Here is a 20,987-nt window from a genome sequence, read left to right on the forward strand (position 1 = left end):
TCTAATCAAAATGAAGCCTGACTGGTAGTTTTCTTTTGGGAGTGGGGTACTCAGTCCCTGCTGCTCTTTGGGAGAGGAGGGTAATGGGGTTCTCTGGCTTCAATAAAGGTTGCCCTCAAAAGCCATGGAAACCAAGACCAATCCTGCTACCAAAGAGCAGTAGCTGATTCTAAGGCCTTGACAATTTTTGCCAAACTCCCATTCTAAGGCACAGTAAGTACTGATCTTGTCAAAGCAGCAAGTGCTATCAGAATTTTGGGAGGGAGGCTGATATGGTCAGGCCCTGTGACCTCTGGAATCAATTGCCTAAGCATGCTGGGAGACAGGAGAAGACCACTACATACTAAATGAGTAGCCAAGTGACCATCAGTGCAAAGGGTTATCCTTAACTAAGGGCCAACTGCTGGCAGATCATATTGGACTCAATGAAGGAGGCAGTGGAATGGAAGGAGAAAGAGGAGCTGGGAGACAGGTATGCAGGACTCTCATTTTCCACTGCCACCAGGCAGTATCTCCACCCAATTCTGACTTAGGTTGGACCAGATCTAGTCTGTTTGCTGTTGCATTTGGGTTAGGGATTAGACCTCTGGGATCATGCTCTATGGAAGTCATGCTTCCTATAACCTGGTGCCTCCCAAATGAAACAGAATCTGACTAGAATGCAGTCATCACACAAGTATGTCATAGGATCACATACAAGCACATTAGAGAACTGCAGGATCTCTGAGCTGGATAGGAACTTGGCATTCATCGTGGCCAACTCATGGCTGAACAGCTGCAAAATCAGTACTCCGTAACAGTCCATGTTGGTTTGAAGACATCCAGTGAAGGAAAATTAGCTTCAGAGGCAGCCCATTCAGCTTTGGAATTGCATTCTCACTGTTAGCAAGTTTTCACTTTTCACACTGCCATTTTATCCATTGCTTTGTGTCCTGTCCTTTGAGGTCAAACAGAAAAAAAAATCGAATCTCTCTTCCATATACTAAGTACCTCAAATCTTAAAGGTACCCATGATATCCTTTCTCCCACACTAAATCTTTTCTTCTGCAAGAGAAACATCTCTACTTTCTTTTACAATTCTTTATATGGAACTGACTTGGAGTTTCCCCCAAACTAACTCAACTGGCTGCCTCTGAATCTTTTCCAAATTAACAACGTCCTTCTAAAATATCACATCTGGAGTGGAAGTCCTCCAGATGTCATAGGCTTGACTTAGAGGCAGAAGGACCTATGATACGATACAGATCTGTCCCTTTCTAGGCTTGAACACTCTGTTGCTTCTAAATACTTCTTTCTTGGCTGTCATATCCTACTACTCTTTCATATTGAGCTTGTGATTCTCTATAACTTTTAGAACAATTCCCTAGCTACATCTTTCTCACATTACACTTTCTAAAGCCCAAGTCTGGGATTTGCTTTGTACCTATTGCAAGTCATCAAGATCTTTCTCATTCCCATCCCTGTTATTGTGTTTATTAGCTTACCGTTTTCATTTTGTAAACAAGATGATCATGAGTATGCCATTTCTGCCTTTTTCTGAGTCAAAGAAAAAATGCCAAATAGCCTGGGGCCAAGCACAGATCTCAGGAGCACTCCTTTTGTCATCTTCTTCCAAGTTGACATGAAACAAATAATGTAAAGTCTTTGAATCTGCCCATTCCACCACTTCTGCAGCCATATTGCCCTGCTTTTCATTGGTCCATTTTATCCTTATGGAGACTTGTCCAGGATCACACAGCTTGTAAATGACTGAGGCACAATTTGAAGTCAATTCTTTCTTACTCTATCACTCAGTCTACTGTGCCACTGAGCTGTCTCACAATGAATGACTGTGATTAGTGTAAAGTCAACAGTTATGTTTTCAATTAGCCAGGCATCATCTGAGATGCTGGGGAGACAAAAGCAAGAACAAAATGGTCCGTGATTTCAAGGTTGAGAAAGACTTATATGAAGAGAAATTTCCTTTCTTTCCTTATAAGCTCCTCTTTCTCTCTCTCTTCTTAACTAATCAGCATGTTTGGAAAACTTTTGATAACCTCCATGTTACCTCTGACTGGTCCTGCTTATTTCCACTTATCCCCTACTGATTTGGGACAACAGCATACTCAGTGATAGCATAGGACCTGTCCCTCTCTGGCACAGAGACCCTTCCCTTCCTTTTTATCCTCATTCCCCTTCTGTTCCTTCCCTTTCCCCTTCCTTGTGTATGGGAAGTCTGGGAGAAAGGAGGAGACTTTAGTGAGAAAGAGGTATCACAAGGACAAGATAGAGATAAGTGAGTGTGGAGAGAGCCTACTGCCTCTCTCTGCCTGTCTGGCTTGATTGCTGGCTCTGGGGCTAAGGCATGTTTAATTGTATTAAAAAACATTTTTTTTGCCCTGTGAGGGACCTAGATGTATCCAGGACAGAGACAAAGGACTGGGTGAATAGTTGATGGCCAAGAAAGCATCTGTCGGTGCTTGGTAAGGGATGGTCAAATAGGCATACATTTCTAGGATGAATTTAGTTGAATTAGGTTTGAGATCACTGACTGCCTTTTGCTCTAAGTAGATCATATTCCAGGTGACACGATGTTTCATAAAATGACTATATGTGGTTGTTCTATGACTATATCTTCTGTATTGGATGTTCTATGGGGACCTTGTCTCTAGATGTAAGAGCAGTTAGCTAGTTCTTCATACCATATTTTCGCCTCTACCACAAAACATGGAGGTATCATGCAGACTGATCAACTCTGAGAAAACTGATTTAGGCTTTGGAGGACTGTCAGCTCTGCTCTGTTTTCTTCTGAGCATTCTGGGATTGGTCACAGAAAGTCACAAAAGGACAATGCCATCTTGACTTTCTTTTTCTGGGAGGTCAAGTTTCTTGTCCTGCAGATGAAATCTAAACTAAGATGAATTTTCCTACAAATGTCTAAGACTTGTATCATTGGAGGGAGTCATGTGACACTTGTCCTCTATTCTGGCCTCAAGATTCTGGAGAATTCCCCCCTTTTGCTAGGACAGCTAAAGAATCATAGTCTTCAGCAATCACAGGACTAAAACCCCATATACTCAGCTTGCCTGACTCTCATGTGAGAATTAAAAAGGGGACAAAAACCCAAGGTGTTAACAGTATGGGTGATCTTGGACTGGTCTCACTGTCTGTGGGTCTGAATAATTCCTCAATTCATACTCTCAATCTTTGATCTCATCATCTCTGAGAGTATTAATACTAAAATTCTGGACAATCATTTTGGGAAAATGAAACAAAGGCATTTGGTTAGAATATTTCCCGAGTTTTATTGGATTAATTAGCACCCAGGTTTGGAAGATGTAAGGATTTGGTGGAGGTGAACAGCTTGCCATCCTGTTTACTCCATAAACCAAAAGCAGGCAGATGCCCTAATTCCTTAGTTCCACAGTTGAGTCTCAACTCAATTACAAAACAAAATCTATAGCCCCAGCTCAGGCATTTGTATTGAGAAGAGTCTGCAGAAGTAATCAACTCCAATTCCCTCTGCCTGATTTAATTACAGAGCAACATTTGGTGCAGCTGCTAATCTCTTATTAGGTGACCCCTTCCCCATTCCCCCCACCCAACCCCTCTCACTCAGCCTGGAGGAGGAAAGGTATTTATGGTCTTACACTTGGCTCCTGAACTGTTTGCCCTGTTAGCCCATTTACAGTGGGGCTAAGGGTTCCGTCTGAGAAGATTCCCAGATTTCTTTTAAGTCACAAACATTTTCCTTTTCTCCAAATGAATCTTCCATGAATTGATCCAAATATTGGAGTGAAGCGTACACAAAGTGTGTGTGTGTGTGTGTGTGTGTGTGTGTGTGTGTGTGTGTGTGTGTGTGTGTGTGTGTGAGAGAGAGAGAGAGAGAGAGAGAGAGAGAGAGAGAGAGAGAGAGAGAGACAGACAGAGACAGAGACAGAGAAAGCAATCCAGATATATAGAGAGAAACAGACAGATGTATGGAGACAGACAGAGAGAGAGAAGGGCGACAACAATTCTTGTGGTTCCTGCAGATCTAACAGAAAAGTCCACCATATCCTGAGTTATGACTGAGGACAAGAAGTGGGATTCTGCATGTCAAGAGCTAGTAAATTACTTTAGAGTTCTCATAAGTTTCAACTTTCTACAACCAAGATGCCAACCATGTAGGCTCTCCATTATTGTCTATTTGACAAGTAAAGACCAGCCTTGACTGGCTGACCAACTTGAAGAGATTCGTCTCGAGGCATGGAGGGCTTGCTATCTGCTGTTGGAATACCCTTAAATGGATAAAATCGCAACTCCTTGAAGTCTGAAATGAAGCCACGCCGAAGGTGCCCTAGATGTACAAAGCTGAGTATGTAGAACAATTATGGAAAATATGCACATATCCCAAATGTTATATGTCCCCAACATTAGGGCGATGGGTGGGAGTCTGGTGTAGAACTTATTAGTTATGGTTCCACTTGGGCCATCTCCTTAAAAACTCTTCAGTGCTCCTGGCCACAAGGTCATGGGTTTTAGAGCTCTAAGAGACCTTTGAGGCCATTCAGTCCACCTCCTCATTTGACAGTTGTAGAAACTGAGGCCTAAAGAGGTCAGGTAATTTGGCCCATGTCACACAGGTAGCAAGTAGAGCCAAGATTAGAGGGCAGGTTCCCCAATTCTCAATTTCAATCCCTTTCCACCCTACCAGAGGAGGCTTGTTTTTAGAAATAAAAGGGGGGCTTAGTAGAGAAGTGCATTTAGGAACAAAGCCTTGACTGTCTCTTCTCCTAGCAATCTTCTGCACAAACAGGTCTAGAAAATGAAACCAAACAAAGAGATTCCTCTTCCTTTTTATAATTTAATTAATGGATACAAAGCTGGACAGGATCCTAAAGACTCTCTCTCATTTTACAGAGGAGGAAACTGAGGCCCAGGGAAGGGAGGGGACTCACCTGTGATGGATGAAGACAGGAATGAGAAAAGCTGAGATTTGAACTCTGTGCTCTGATACCAACTCATTATCTTTTCCACTGTGGGACTTGATTTTCTAAGGAAATTGAAAGTGAACCATGTTGCCTTTTTCTCACTATGGGGAAGTAGATGCTATATTGTGGTCGAACCTCACTGAGAGAAAGGCTGGCTGGGCATGATTCAGCACCAGGGAGCTCTTGAGAACATGGGGCATGATGGGTAAGATGCAGATCTCTTTCTGGCTCCTGAGCTTGACAGCTTTCCATGCCAGGCTCAGGTCCTGGGATCCGTGCATCAGAGGCCTTGATTATGCTCTCCAGTGAGGGTGGAAAAGCTAATATCCATTACACAATCACAGCATCTGCCATTTCCTTCTCTTCCTACAACATTGAAACATGGGCTGGCTTTCATTTCATTTAAGGCTTACCATGTGTAGCTTGGGCCCAGCACAAGAGACTGAAGAATTGTGATGCCTAAAGGTAAAAATTTCCCCATAACAACACTTTCTTTCCTACCCCAGAGGACAGTTTTCTACTCAGAACCCTTCCTGTGAGCCACAGGAGGAAACAATTGTGTTCACTGAAAGCAAATAGGAAGGGAGCAATGATGACAGTTAGCAGATGTTCCAGCATCCCTGAGGGAGCCCTGAATGTTTCTGCTTTGCCTCCAAACAGACCTCATCATCATGTCCCAGCCCCCAGGGCCCAGTCGTCTGACCATGCTGCTCTAGCATCCATGAGACCTAAGCATTCAAAAGCAGGAAAGGATTGCAGAGGCAGCCGAGTCCAACTTCCTCCTTTGAAACATGGAGAAAGAAAGATGAGACCTAGAGATGGGAAGTAACTCACTCACTGGCCGCTCAGAACTAGATTATCTCAAAGCCAAAACTAATATCAACCCCCATGTAGTTCTCTTGCAGAGGAGAAAGTACTGGACCAGGAGTCAGGAAGGCTTGAGTTTGAATCCTGCTTTAGATACTGCCTAGCTGCCTGACCTTGGGTAAGTCACTTAACCTCTTTGTACCTCAGATTCCTCACCCATAAAACAGGGATAATAAGAGCACCCATCACACAGAGTCACTGTGAGAATGAAATGAATCAACAAATGTATATAATGCTTTACAAATCACAAAGTAGAATATAATTTATTATAATTACTATGTTATTGTTATGAATCATCCCACCTATGGTATTTCTGGATATCTAGATGACACACCATTGGAGCCTAACTAAGCCACATCCAAAGTTCTCTCCTATGATTTAAGGGCTGGAATTACCTTCCAAATATAGTTTAGAGCCCTAGAGGAGAGATTTCAAGTTCTAAGAGAACCTGGGAGACCATAAAAGCTATGGAGGGCTTCCTAAGGCAGTTCAGATCCTGGTAGAAGAAATAAAAGAGCTATACATCAAGGAGGAGGGGTAAAAACAGTTAATGTATCAATCAACCAATCATTCACTGCCTACTATGGGCCAGCCATTGTGCCAAATGTGGAACCATCAAAGACAAATCAAGAATAAGGGAATGAGCTCATTCCTAATCTTACAAGAGCCCTGCTATAAAAATTGCTCCCTCCAAGTAACAATCACCAATTTCCAGGATCCATCAAGAAAATATCCCACCCCTACCCCAATCCCTGTTCAGACTAAGGTTTGTGTTGAGATCATTTTTAGATGCTGGATGCCTCAGCAGCATATTGAGGCAAATTATTGGGGAATTGGCATCTAAACTGGCATTGTTACATAGCTGTATCAGAAAGGAGGAGACAGAACAATTTATAGAATGAACCTGGAGAGAAAGCATAGTGCTAGGGGAGGTGGAGCCAAGATGAAAACTTAGTACAGCTTTGGTAAAGACGTGGCACACGTAGAGAGCTGGCACTTGAAGAGCTGCTCCATTTCTCCCCTTCCCAGTGCCTGATGACATTTTTTGCATGCATGCCTTCCCCTCTGTCCAGTCATTCAAAGCAAGCACATCCTCCCTCAGCTCTCTTGGGTAATGCTAGGGCTCACAGAGAGCTTGGGCATTCAAACTCAGAAAAGATTTGCCAATGCTGACATGGAAAGCCAGAACTACTCTGAGAATCCTCTTAAGCCAATCATGAAATAGTGCCTCAAAACAACTGGAGTCACAGAGTCAACAAAGGGACTGAGTAAAGTGGCTCTCCTCTGGTGGGCATCTTGGTAAGTAGGCAGAGAGGGTATGTTTTTGTGGAAGAAGAGGAAAGTGGAAATAAAATTGTGTACAGAAGAGGGCAGGCTGCACACCCTACTATGTCATATTCCAAGTCTTGGCACAGGCCATTTCAAGACCCTGGAACCCTGCCTAGGTCAGCGGCAGAACACCCCATGCCAACTCCTTGAACTCTCAAGCCCAGGCATAAGCCTGCAGTGAGGCCCTGAAGTCCACAGCAGTTGGCCCATCCAAGCCTGTGGTAAAGGTCCTAGCTCCAGGGCAAAATAGCTCATAGCACTCTGGTTCCTGCAAGCTACCAGTGGTTCCTGGAGGAGACTAAATCAGCAGCTCTCAGATCACCCAGCCCACAGGCTATTGTGCCACCTTGGAAGAACTGAAATCTGCAGAGACCCAGAACTAGAGTTGTGGGTAGCAGCATGGAATAACTAAAGTTTAAGAGAGTGCCTCCTCTCCCCTGAGAATGGAGCCAGCCTTCTAGATATAAGTAAAAATTTAAAAAAGGCAAGTAAATGAACAAACAGCAAAAGAAATACCTAACCATAGAAAATGTCTTTGGTGACAAAGAAGAGCAAAGAACAGACTCAGTAGGTGACAATGAGATCAGAGCAGCCACAAGCAAAAAAAAAAATGGGAACTGGTCTCAGGTACTGGAAGAGCTCAAAAAAGGATTAAAAAATCAAATAAGAGAGGTGGAAAAAATTGGAAAAAATAAAGTAATGCAAAAGACAATAACTTAAAAAATAGAATTGCTCAAGTGTAAAAGAGACACAAAAATCCAATGAAGAAAAGAGTTACATGAAAAGCAGAACTGACTGAATGGAAAAGGAATATCAAGTGGTTATGGAAGAAAATCATTCTTTAAAAATTAGAATTGGGTAAATGAAGCTAATGACCTCATAGAATATCAAAAAACAGTAAAACAAAATCAGAAGAATGAAAAGGAAGAAAATATGAAACATTTCATAAAAAAATCCACTAACCTGGAAAACATATCTAGGAGGGACAATTTAAGAATTATTGGGCTACTTGAAAGTCATGATTAAAAAAAACCTAGGCATCACATTAAAAGAAATTATCAAAGAAAACTGATCTGATATATTTCAATAAGAGGGTAAAATAAAAATTGAAAGAATCCACAGATCACTTCCTAAATTAAATCCCCAAATATTAACTCTCAGCAATATTATAGCCAAATTTTCAAGAGCTCCCAAAACAAGGAAAACAAACAGGTAGAAAGAAACAATTTAAATATTATGGAGCTGTGTACAGTATTACACAGGATCTGGCAGCTTCTACACTGAAGGATCAGAAGACTTGAAATATTAATTCTGGAAGTCAAGGGAACTGAGTTTAAAACAAAGAATCACCTACACATCAAAGCTAACTGTTAGGGGGAAAAGGTCATTTAATTAAAAAAAAGAATATTTCCAAGCATTCTTGATGAAAAGATCAGTCCTAAACAGAAAATATGATGTCCAAATACTATATCAAAGAGAAGCATAAAAAGGTAAATAAGAAAGAGAAAATTTAAGTGACTTTACATAGAAAGATATTTAAAACTTTAAAATTTTTGTTATTATAATAGTGCTTAGAAGAAGTATACCTAGACAAAGAGTTTGGTAGTAAGCTGTTTAAGATGTTATACAAAGAAATCAAGGAGTAAGAAAGAGGATTGCACTGAGATAAATGGGAAGAGAGGTAAAATCTGGTAAATATATCACATAAAGAGGTACAGGAACAAAAGAAATATCAGTGGAGGAGAGGATGAGGGTGGTGATAGGCAATACTTAAACCTTACTCTTATTGGAATTGGCTCAGAGAAGAAATAACAGCCAGATTCATTGGGCTCATAGAATCTCATTTTACCCTATAGAGAAGTAGAAGGGGAATAAGAAAGGTGATAATATAAGGGAGGGGTGTGGGAACAACCTGATGGGAGACAAAAAGCCTGAGACTCCATTGAAGCAAAGCTATGGAGATATGGAAGGTAAAGCCTGAACCCCTATTGAACCATAAGGCAGCTGAAGTTTATCATGTATCTCACTTTTTCATCCTGAGGCATGTGGCCTCAAGCTCTCCCTCCTCTCTGTACCCAATGTACCCACAAAATCACTGATGTATGCCTTTTTCCTTGGGAATCTAAGCTAGGTTGTTACATGTTGATCTATAGAAATCACTATGTAGACTTGATGAGGTAAACTAGATTACATTGTACCACTTTATCAATTATTTACCTTCACTGTTTAAGTGGAAACTTGTGCAAAATCCCCAGCTTGCTTTCTCCCCATATAAAAGTAGATATAACTTTCAATAAAGTACTTTTGGTTGCTATCAGCACCTCTAGCTCTCCTGACCCTGAATTGTGTCTGTCATTTTCCTTGCCACCTTTTGGGAACCCTAACTGATTCTGTTGAACTGGCACTTCCTAGACTTGACAGAAGGGAAATGTGGGGGGAGTGATTAAAAGTAAAACACATATGTGCAGGAACAGAGTGAAAGGTGAAAGTGTAGAATTAAAAGGGAAAAACAAAATGGATGGGAATACACACTTGGTAATCATACACAATTAGTAATCATAACTGTGAAAGTAAAAGGAATGAACTCACATAAAATGTAAGTGGATAGCAGAGTAGATTAAAAAACAGAATATTGTGATATGTTGCTTATAAGAAAAACATTTGAGGCAGGTAGACATAAACAGAGTAAAGTTAAGGGAAAGAGCACAATCTATTTGGCTTCAAGTGAAACAAAAAAAAAGCTGGAGTAGCAATCAAGATCTCAGACAAATCTAAAGCAAAAATAGATCTGATTAAATGAGATGAGGAAGGTAATTACATTTTGATAAAAGATAGCATAGACAATGAAGTAATATCAGTATTTAACATATATCAACTAAATAGTAATGTCTAAAAAAATTTTAAAGGACAAACTAAGGGGCTTCAGAAGTAAATTGATAGTAAAACTATTCTAGTGAGGGATTTCAACCTTTCCCTATCAGAATTAGATTAATATAACAAAAATAAACAAGAATGAAGTAAAGGAAGTAAACGAAATTTTAGAAAAATTAGACGTAATAGATCTCTGAAGAAAATTGAATGGGAATAAAAGCTTGAGTAATTTCGATATTCAGAGGGGAGATGATTCTGCCTACACTCTCTTGCCATTTTGACCTGTTTAGTCTCTGCAACAAGTTTAATATGGGTTTTGTCCACACTATGCCCAGTGAGGGGATGGGGAACTCCAGAAGTGTGACCAAAGGAATCTAGATGGATGATGATACTTGGGAGGGGAAGGAACCTTAAAGAGTCTGAGGTGAATTTTTAAGCCTTTTCAGACTCCATTGTTAACTCTTTTACTTTTGTTCTCCTCCAAATAGTGAAGAAGTTTGTAATATAGCTATTGGAATTAAAGAAAAGGACTCTTGTATTCAATGCCTGTAACCTGTCACATATATTGTATTTGCTGATTGTTTTAAGATTTAACTTTGTTTTTTAAGTTCACATATTGATTTAATCTAATATCTTCTGTCACCAGATCCTTCGAGGACACATGTTGTCTAAATAGCTTTTTGTTCCTTTTTTTCTTTTGTTTATTGTCATATAGATGATGGATGGACTCCATCAATCTGGTTACAATCTGTATACAACTTTTGGAGAATTTAATGAGCTAAAAAATTCAATTGATTTTAAGGGGTCTTCTGAAGTGATTTTCAGATATTTAGGAGCATCACTACCTCTGACTGATCATTTGCCTGCCTTTGAGTTGTTTATAACCAGAGGTAAAGGTCCATTTAGTAGTTGAAGTGAAGTGCAAAAGCACTATTGTATTCCCCACCTCCTCATTTTTAAAAATGTAATGGATGAGACATCTGAAGTGATTTTCACTATTGTAGTCCTCTCCTCCACATTGCAGTGGATGGGACATATAAAGATATGCTTTTTATGGCTATAACAGTCTCATGCTAGAGGAGGGAGGTTTCCCAAGGGTTTTGGTTACCCCACGATGGGTTATAATCTCATCTGGAAGGTGGAAAGGTTTTCCTAGATGGCGTGGTACCCCTGAATGGCCCCTAAGAGGGAACATTTCTCATGAAGACTAGTAACTTCTGGATGGTTTTTTATATTTGTAACTCTTCAACTTACTCTAACCTTCCATCAGAATGATCTAGATTCTTCTTGACATTTGTAAGAAATAAAATTTAGACCTAAAAGGTTTTCATCAGTAGTACAGAGGTTTGTTTTTTTTCTGGGCTCTCCTGCCAGATTTTGGAATGATGGCAGTAATTGACTTTGTTAGAAATATCTTATTGTGTGTCAGCTAAGGGGGGTTAGGGGGAGAGGGAAAGAATGTGAAACATGTAACTAGGGGAAAATATTCAAAATAAAAATAAAAAAATTTAAAAAAGAAATATCTTCACCAAGGCTGAAAGATTTGCTAGATCAGTAGAACTTGTGACAAGTATCCATGAACTTCATAGTTTCTTTTTAAATGTCACACAGGAAGTGGCTATAGACTTATGTGAATCACAATGATAGCAGGTTTGCTTGCTATTGTCATTAACTGGGCTATTATGATTTTGGTACTTCTTTGAATGTGCATTAGCTGCTCTACTACTGTTTTATAAAGCTGTTACTTAGCGAAAATCATTTGCACTCACATTGTAGATCATAGTCAAGTTAAAAAAGGAAATAGATCTCATTTTGGAGTGAGAAACCTTTGTATTCTGCCTCTATTTGGCTGAAAATTTTTCACTGATTGTGAACTATATACTTTTGATTTTTTAAAAATTTTATTATTGTTTTTCCTTGTATGTACAATAGAGTATTTGAGTTTTCTTTTTTCTCTTATTTTTTCTACTTGAAGCAAATATTACCAGTATTAATGGGTTTTTAAATTTTTCACTAGGATACGTTTAAAATGTCCATTAGCCCTAATGTCAATGCATACCCCCAAAGCTTTAGACTATGGAAACCTGCCATTGATTGTTAAATATTATAGGACTTTGATTAATGATTGTGTCTGATTCCAGGAGAAGGGATCACTAAAGAGCCACTGCAGAGTGCCAAGGAGCACAAAGCTAAACTGCACAGTGCCTAGGAACACAAGATCAAAAAAACGAACCAATCCTGGTGGGTTTGATGAGATTCTGTGGCAAGAGAGGGGACTTGAACTTATTTTGGGGTTCAAGGAAACAGCTGTTTACAAAGTCAGATGCAGGATTCCCTCATGCCAGATCCAGACTTCTACCAAGTACCTTAATTTGGCTGCCATTTTGGTTTCCCTATCCCTGAAAACAAAGGTAAAATCAGACCAGGGAATGCTATTTCCCATTTGCTGCTAAAATCTAGTCCCTTTTCTATCTTTCATAAGTGTGGCAATTTTCTGTAGTCCTGGCTGCTGATTGATAAGTACATAATTGCTACTACAGGCTACTGGGACATAAATCACTTTAATTGGGCCCTGATTCAAGGATCTGCTATAGGTTTATTTTTCCTTACATAAAATTTTTACACATAAGACTTTTGATATTTTATAGCTCATCCAGAAGTTACTTTTCTATTTTATTTGGATTTTTTGATGTTTTTAATTTCTTTTGACAATTGATTCATATACCTAATAACTTAGCAATGTATCCCTGGGTGATCATGTGTTTGTCAACACCCTCCTCAGGTGGGATTGTATTATAATCCTATAATGCAAAGTTTAAATTCTTTTGATAGTAATTTTAGGATAAGAAACTTGTTACCTCCCTAAATCCAGAAAGTGAACTATTAGGAGAAGGCACCATGAAGATGCCTGCAGAAGCCACACACCACACCAAAAGATCCAGAGTGGCCTTTGGGATGTGGTGATTTAACTTTGTCAGGTTGAATGCATTTATTTTGAATATACACTCTTGTATGTCAAAGTGGACTGCCCCCTAATTGGCTTTTTGTCAATGTACCTACCAGTCATTGGTTTTGTTCTATTTTCTCTTTTATTTCCCTTTTATCCACAAATTATTGTAATTTCCCCTTAGAAAGTACAAAATTGTATGTACCTCTAGTTAAAGATTTTTAAAGTTGGATAGGTGTACTGATTCCATGGGGAAACTAGGTATGTAAATCTGGGAGATTTCTACATACTTGTTTTCCCATTGGAATCACAGGGGGTGAATTGTGTAATTATAATTTTGTACCCCAGGACTCCATTTCCCAGAATCCCACTTTTATCCTCATGTTATGCCCTTATGTTTTGGAGATAAAGTTTCTGCAACCCCGCCCCCTCTTGGCTCTTTTAACGCTACTGTGGTCAGGAAAACTTCTCTTCACTTAAGCTTTACCTTTGACATTTTATTTCCTATGCTTTAAGTAATTAGTAATAAATCTTAGAAAACATAATACTTGGAGTTATTAGATATTAATTTTAATCTTATATTTCAATGCTTATGTCAAAAAAATAGAGAAAAAGCAGATCAATGAACTGGACACATAACTAAAAAAAAACTAGAAAAAGAAAAAGAACAAATTAAAAATCTCCAATTAAAGTCTAAGTTGGAAATCCTAAAAATCAAAGGAGAAATTAATAAAATTGAAAGTAAGAACTATTAAACTAATAAATAGGACTAGGAGTTAGTTTTTATGTAAAAAAAACAAATAAAATAGAATATTGATTAATTTTATTAAAAGAGAAGAGAATAAAATTTCCAATATCAAAAATGAAATGTGTGAATTCACCCTTGGTGAAGAAGAAATTAAAGCAGGGAGCATCTGGGTAGCTCAGTGGATTGAGATCCAGGCCTTAGAGAAAGGAAGTCCTAGATTCAAATGTGGCCTTAGATGTTTCCTAACTGTGTGACCCTGGGCAAGTCACTTAACTCCTATTACCTAGCACTTACTGTTCTTCTGCCTTGGAACCAATATACATTATTGATTCTAAGACAGGAGGTAAGGTTTTAATTAAAAAATAATCATCAAGAGCTATTTTGCCCAATTATATGACAATAAATCTGACAATGTAGCTGAAATGGGTGAATATTTACAAAAATATAAATTACTCAGATTAACAAAAGAGGAAATAGGAGACTAAAAAAATCTTATCTGAGAAAAAGAAATTGAACAAGCCATCAATGAACCCTCTAAGAAAAAAATCCCCAGGGCTAGATGGATTCACAAGTGAATCATTTAAAGAACAATTAATCCCAATGTGATATAATTTGGCAAAATAAGCAAAGAAGGAGTCCTACCAAATTATTTGTATGACACAAATATGGTGCTGATGCCTAAGCCAGGAAGATCAAAAACAGAGAAAGAAAATTATAGTCTAATTTCCTTAATGAATATTATGATGCAAAAATCTTAAATAAAACACTAGCAAAAAGACTACAGAAATACATCACAAAGATCATTCACTGTGACCAGGTGGGATTTATACCTGGAATACAAGCCTGGTTTAATATTAGAAAACTATCAGCACAATTAACCATATCAATAACCAAACTAACATCAATCACATGATTATCTCAATAGATGCAGAAAAAGCCTCAGAAAATACACCACCCGTGCCTATTAAAAACACAAGAAAGCATAGGGATAAAAGAGCCTTTCCTTAAAATAATAAGTAATATCTAACTCATATTATCAGCAGGTATCATTTGCAATAAGGGTGAATTAAAACCCTTCCCAATAAGATCAGGAGCAAAGCAAGAATGCCCATTGTCACCACTATTATTCAAAATTGTACTAGAAATGTTAGCTTTAGCAATATGAGGAGAAAAAAAAGAATTAAAGTAGGCAATGAGGAAACTAAATTATCACTCTTTGCAGATGATATGATGGTAAAATTAGAAACTCTAGAGACTCAAGTAAAAAACTAGTTGATATAACCTTGGCAAAGTTGCGGGATATAAAATAAACACACATAAATTATCAGCATTTCTATAAATTTCCAAACAAAGTCCATGAGCAAAAATTATAAAGAGAAATTCCATTTAAAATCACTCTAGGCAATATAAAATACTTGACAATCCTCTTGCCAAGAGAAACACAGGAATTATATGAACACAATTACAAAACACTTTTCACACAAATAAATTTAGAACTAAACAATTGGGAAAACATTAATTGCCCATGGGTAGGCTGAGCTAATATAATAAAAATGATAGTCCTATTTAAATTAATTTTCGTATACAATGCCATGCCAATAAAACTACAAAAAATCTCAATTTTATAGACCTAGAAAGATTGTGTATGTATCTGGAAGAGCAAAAGATCAAGAATATCAAGGGAATTAATGAAAAAAAAATGTGAAGGATGGTGACCTCCTAGTACCAGATCTTAAACTGTACTATAAAGCAGTAATCATCAAAAGATCTGGAATTGGCTAAGAAATAAAAGAGTAGATCAGTGGAATAGATTAAGGATAAATGACCTAAGCAATCTAATGTCTGATAAACCCAAAGATCCCAGATTTTGGGACAAGAACTCATTATTTGATAAAAACTGCTGGGAAAATTGGAAAACAATATGGCAAAAATTAGGTATGGATCAATATCTCACACTTTATATCAAAATAAGGTCAACATGGGTATATGATTTAGACTTAAATCATAGTATCAAAAGTAAATTAGGGGAACATAGGATAGTTTACCTGTTAGACCTATGGAGAAGAGTTTATGAATATTACAAGATGTAAATGAATAATTTTGACTGTATTACATTTAAAAGATTTTATAAAAACAAAACCAATGTAACCAAGATTAGAAGAGAAACAATAAACTAAAGGAAAAAAAACTTATAACAAATTTCTCTGATAAAGATCTCATTTCTCAAATGTTAAAGAACTAAGTCAAATTTATAAGAATACAAGTAATTTCCCAATTAACATATGGTCAATGGATATGTTTTGAGGTGAAGAAATCAAAGCTATCGATATATGAAAAATGTTCTAAATCACTCTTGATTAGAGGAACGAAAATTAAAGCAACTCTGAGGTACTACCTCACACCTATCAGATTGGCCAATATGACAGTAAAGGAAATTGATAAATGTTGGAGGGGATCTAGCAAAATTGGGACATATCCTTTCTGAGTGTAATTGTGTACTGATCCAACCATTCTGGAGGGCAATTTGGAACTATGTCCAAAAGGCTATAAAACAATGCATACATTTTGATCCAGTAATATCACTATTCAGTCTGTATCCCATAGGGATAAAAAAGAGGAAAGGACTTATACAAAAATATTTATAGCTGCTCTTTTTGTGGCAGCAAAGAAATGGAAACTGAAGAGTTGTCCATCAAATGGGGAATGGCTGAACAAATTGAGGTATATGATGGTAATGGAATATTATTGTGCTATAAGGAATGTTGAACAGGATGATTTTAGAAAGAAATGGAAAGATTTACATGAACTGATTCAAAATGAAATAAGCAGAACTAGGAAAATGTTGTATACAGTTAACAGTACACTTTAGCTATTCTCAGCAATACAATGATCCAGGACGATTCTAAGAGACTTATTACAAAGAATGCTATCCATCTCCAGAGAAAGAAATGTTGGAGTCAGAAAGCAGATGAAAGCACACAAATTTTCACTAGTTTATTTGGATTTTTGTTTTGGAGTTTTGGTTTTATATGAATATTCACTTACAAAAATGAACAATATGGAATATTTTTGCATGATAATACAAGTATAACCCAGATCAAATTGCTTGCCAGCTCCAGAAGTGTTGAGGGAAGGGAGGGAGAGAAACAATTTGGGTCACAATTTTGGAAAACTTATGTGGAAATTTGTTATTAGATTCCATTAGTAAGTAACTCAATTAATTAATTAAAAAAGAAACCATGGTACTAGGGATAGAGAAGCCGCCTTGGTGCCAAGAAGACCTGATTGACACATACTGTGTGATCCTAACGAATAAGTCCCTTGGAACTCCTGCTTTGCTAAAGGGCCTTTCTTCACAGGTAGTTCCTAGTACCAGTACAATCACAAGGCTGATTTTAAAATATGAAACAGGATCAAAATGAGCACATTTTACTCTCTTCCCATTTCCTTACCAAGCACCCACTGTCACCATCCTCTTCCCAACAATCACCTCTCAGAGCTAGGGATTTCTTGTTTTGTATATCCTCTATCACTGGTGATAGTTCTGGTATTTGACACAATGGAGCTTTCAAATGAGATGATCCCTTCTGAACATCAAACCCTTGACATTGAATGACACCGAAAACTGAATGCTCCTCACTCAGTCCTCCACAGCATGCCCAGGGACCATCATGATTTTCAGTGGCTATTCTAATTAGATAACTTGCTCTTACCATCACTGTTGATGCACACCACCTCCTGTACTTGGGATCCAGGACCACACTGCTTTCCATTGTCTGGCTCGCAGTCTCCAAGCTTCACTGCCTTCCAGTCGTAGCAGGATGGCTCTTCACAGGGGATGGCTTCCAGTAGGTGAGGACAGTTACTACTCCCTCCAGAACCTCCAGTAGGCTCATTAGTAATCTTCCGCTTCCTCAGTTTAAAGCCTGAAGTATTTGGGAAAGGAAAGATTCTGTCAGTGTATGGTCTAGTCCAATGGACAGCTCCAGGTGTGGTCATCTATGGAAACAAGAAAGTGCAGATTCTGGTTCCTAGAGCCAAAGAGCTGATCAAATCCGAGGAAGGTCCAAGTAAAGGGCTAGATTGGACCGCTGACTTCCTTTGCACAGGACCCCCCCCCCCCCATCCCATGAGATAACTCCCTTTACTGAAAAGGCTGGCAACTAAGAGGGCAATTAATAGTCTTAGAGTTGTCCAGAGCAATGAGAGGTGAGCGACTCCCCTGGGATCACACAGATATTATTTGAACACGGGTCTTTCTTCCTGGCCCTGAAACATGCTCTCTATGTACTAGGTAACATTTTCTCTCAGGTGGGGCGAATGTTATTCAGTCTTACAGATGGGGAAAATTGACTCGGAGAGATTTTGACCCCATCATTCTCCACTATAATAAATGTTAGAGGTAGGATTTGAATCCAGGGTTTCTTCACTCCAGCTCCAACTCTGTAGCTGTCATGCACTTCTGCCTCTCAAGCATGCATTTCAGTCTTAGAGACAACTCAGACACTATGGTGAAATCTCTTCCCATACCCTTATGAAGTAACTGATGTTCCTACAGGACAAAACGTACAACTGAGACACACTGATCTTGGAGCCGGGGCAGACCTCATAGTCGTATCACATTGGACACCAGAATTATTTTCTGGGTAATTACAGGTTTTCTCAACATTGAGCACCGAAGATATTTTACATTTAACTATTTGAAAAGAAATCTTCCTAAAAAGTAACACAGTCCCCTGTGTCAGAGTACATTGAACATGCTTTAATCTTCTCTTCATGATTCGCACCAAACATATCATTGTGTCTAATACAGTGATGCCAGCAGTAACTATGGAAACATGCAGAGATTTTTGCTTTGTCTCTGATGGCACCAGACTACAGATCTCCCCCCCCCCATTTTCTTGAATATCTTTAATATTTTGTCTGTCTCAGCCCTGGTTGTCTGACTGTCAATTCTCACCCCAAAAGGCTACACAATCCCTGTTCTCTCCTTGTAAATATTACTTTTAGTTTTCTGTAGGCTCAGGAACTGACTAACAAGGTAAGGAAAATTTACAGATTCTGAGAAGTGGAAAGGCTCTCCCTGGCCATCTGCTCCAAACCATCCATGGAAGGAATCCTCACGATAACATACCACAGACAGGTGGCTGGCCAACTTTTGCTTGGATATGTGTGAAACAAAAGTAGGTTCTGAGCAAATGTCTAAGACATTATGCTCTGAATAAAGTGGGCCAACTTCTCAGAAACCTATTTTTGGGGTGTGGGGGTGGGAGTGTAAGTTGTGCCCTGAATAGGAGAGGCTGATGGGAAACTGAATTTCAAATCAGTATTTATATTCATCTACATATTTTTTTCACCAAGGACTTTAACTCCTATTTGCATACTAAGCACCACTTTTGGTAGTACTCGTGGATTCCCAAACTCCTGTCATATCTACTGGGACATCTTCCCACAAAAAGGGAGAAACATTTGGAAGTGATGAGTCTTCGGTTCCCTCTACGATAGTATCAGGAGCTCCATCATCACACGCCCATCTTCTTTATCGTTAATTCAATTCTGCAGACACTGATTCAGCAGCTCTTGGGTCCAAGGCCCAGGACTGAAGGTGCCAAAGGGAAGAAAGGTGTTCCAGTTCTCATGAGAGTGTGCTCTCCTGGGGGATGGCTGGGGATGGCTCATTACACAGTAGGAGGGAGGCATATTAGGAAACATCATTGTCATCCTTCCTAGTTCAGTTGAAGGCCATCCTATAACATGAGCTTCCTCCATTCATGACAATCTCTTCTTCTTAATTCCCCATCCTGGGTGTTAATTAATTTGATTCAACAATCATTTATTCTGTGCTTATCACATATCAGGCACTGTGCCAGGGGACAGAAGACCTAAAGATTAAACGACCACATTCCAGTGCAGAAGCTTGATGAATGCTCGGGAGCTGCATACATACCTTTCTTGCCCTGCTGGTCATTACAATTCTCGAAGGTGCAAGGTCCCCAGGCTGACCACGCCGACACTGCGCATTCAACAGGGCAGGGAATGTGGCACAGCTGAGTGGTGTTGGGGATAGGCCCTGTGCAGAGTTTCCAGTCTACCGGCTTGGAAGCTGTTGGGAAAAATGAAAAAAATGTAATTCTCCAGAGAAGGACTATGACCATCAGCCTTATTCCATACCAACATTTCCAACACGAAAGGAGGAAGACATCTAATCAGTGTCCCGGATCTCTTTCCATTTCACAGATGACCATAATAGGTTTAGGCACTGGACTGATTCTATTCAGATCAAGTTTAACAGAGGAAAACATAACATTTTATATGTGAGTTCAAAAATCACTTCCATATACATATGGGTAGAGAGACATGGATTGATCATAATGTGTGTGGAAATGATTTGAGATTTTGAGTGAACTTCAAGCTTCATGTGGGTAACCAAAATGACATGGCAGTCGCCCAACGAGTCTCATGTGGGACGGCATTATGAGAGGCATAGCTCCTAGGACTAAGGAGGTCATAGACCCACTGGTCAGACTGGAAGAATTGTGTTCAATTCTAGGAGACATCTTATCTAGGGAAATGGCTCTGGGAGTAGTTGAATGTTTCCTAACTGAAGTCTCTCCTACGTTCCAGAGGACACCAAACTCCATTTCTGCAACCACAAGAATTTCATTAAAATTGAAGACGTAGCTTGGCCCAAGGACACTGGAGACAAGGAGTATCCAAATAAGAGAAGCAACAGAGATGGGTGAATGCTTTGCTGCCTACAGCTTCCTTGGCTCTAATTTCTACCTGGTATCTCTGTTTTTTCTTTTTCTATCCTATCTTCCTCTCCAAGTGCAGCCTTCCTGGCCAGACCACAGAACTACTAGGGACAGGATTTCCTGCCCAGTTCCTACCAGAATGCCTTAGCTCATGCCCAGTGAGGAAGCTTCAGGTAGATGAAAGAAGATGAAATCTCTCCTAGGAGATCACAGCTGGAGAGAGAGAGTCCCTTGGATGGATACTTGCCTGCCCTATGAAGTAATGCCAGAGCAGTCTTCCTCCTCATTGGTTCCACAGGAGAGGAAGCAGTTAGTTTGTGTGTCTGCATATTCAAGTATCTTTGCACAAGTTTGGGACACAGGTGTTGAGTGAGTGTTAAATCTTGTACTCAGGGCTTGAATGCACAGTATCATTGATTCAATGTAATTCAAGAAGCAATTGTTAAGCACACTACATGGCAGTGGATCAAGAGGATACAGATAAAAAAGTACTCATTCTTGCCCTCAATGGGATAACA

At 39.1% G+C, this 20,987-nt stretch overlaps 1 protein-coding gene across 1 annotated transcript in view; it reads right to left on the reverse strand.

Moving 5' to 3' along the window:
* The window catches only part of THSD7A (thrombospondin type 1 domain containing 7A), a 209,545-nt gene that overhangs the window by 129,309 nt on the left and 59,249 nt on the right, over positions 1-20,987 (reverse strand). Inside the window, exons 5-6 of the mRNA XM_044678341.1 lie at positions 19,662-19,817; positions 17,428-17,640 (exon numbers count right to left, since the gene is read on the reverse strand). Coding sequence (XP_044534276.1) covers positions 17,428-17,640; positions 19,662-19,817 — 369 coding nt within the window. The remainder of the gene's footprint in view (positions 1-17,427; positions 17,641-19,661; positions 19,818-20,987) is intronic.

Source organism: Gracilinanus agilis, chromosome 5 (genome assembly GCF_016433145.1).
Source record: "Gracilinanus agilis isolate LMUSP501 chromosome 5, AgileGrace, whole genome shotgun sequence".
Taxonomy (NCBI): domain Eukaryota; kingdom Metazoa; phylum Chordata; class Mammalia; order Didelphimorphia; family Didelphidae; genus Gracilinanus; species Gracilinanus agilis.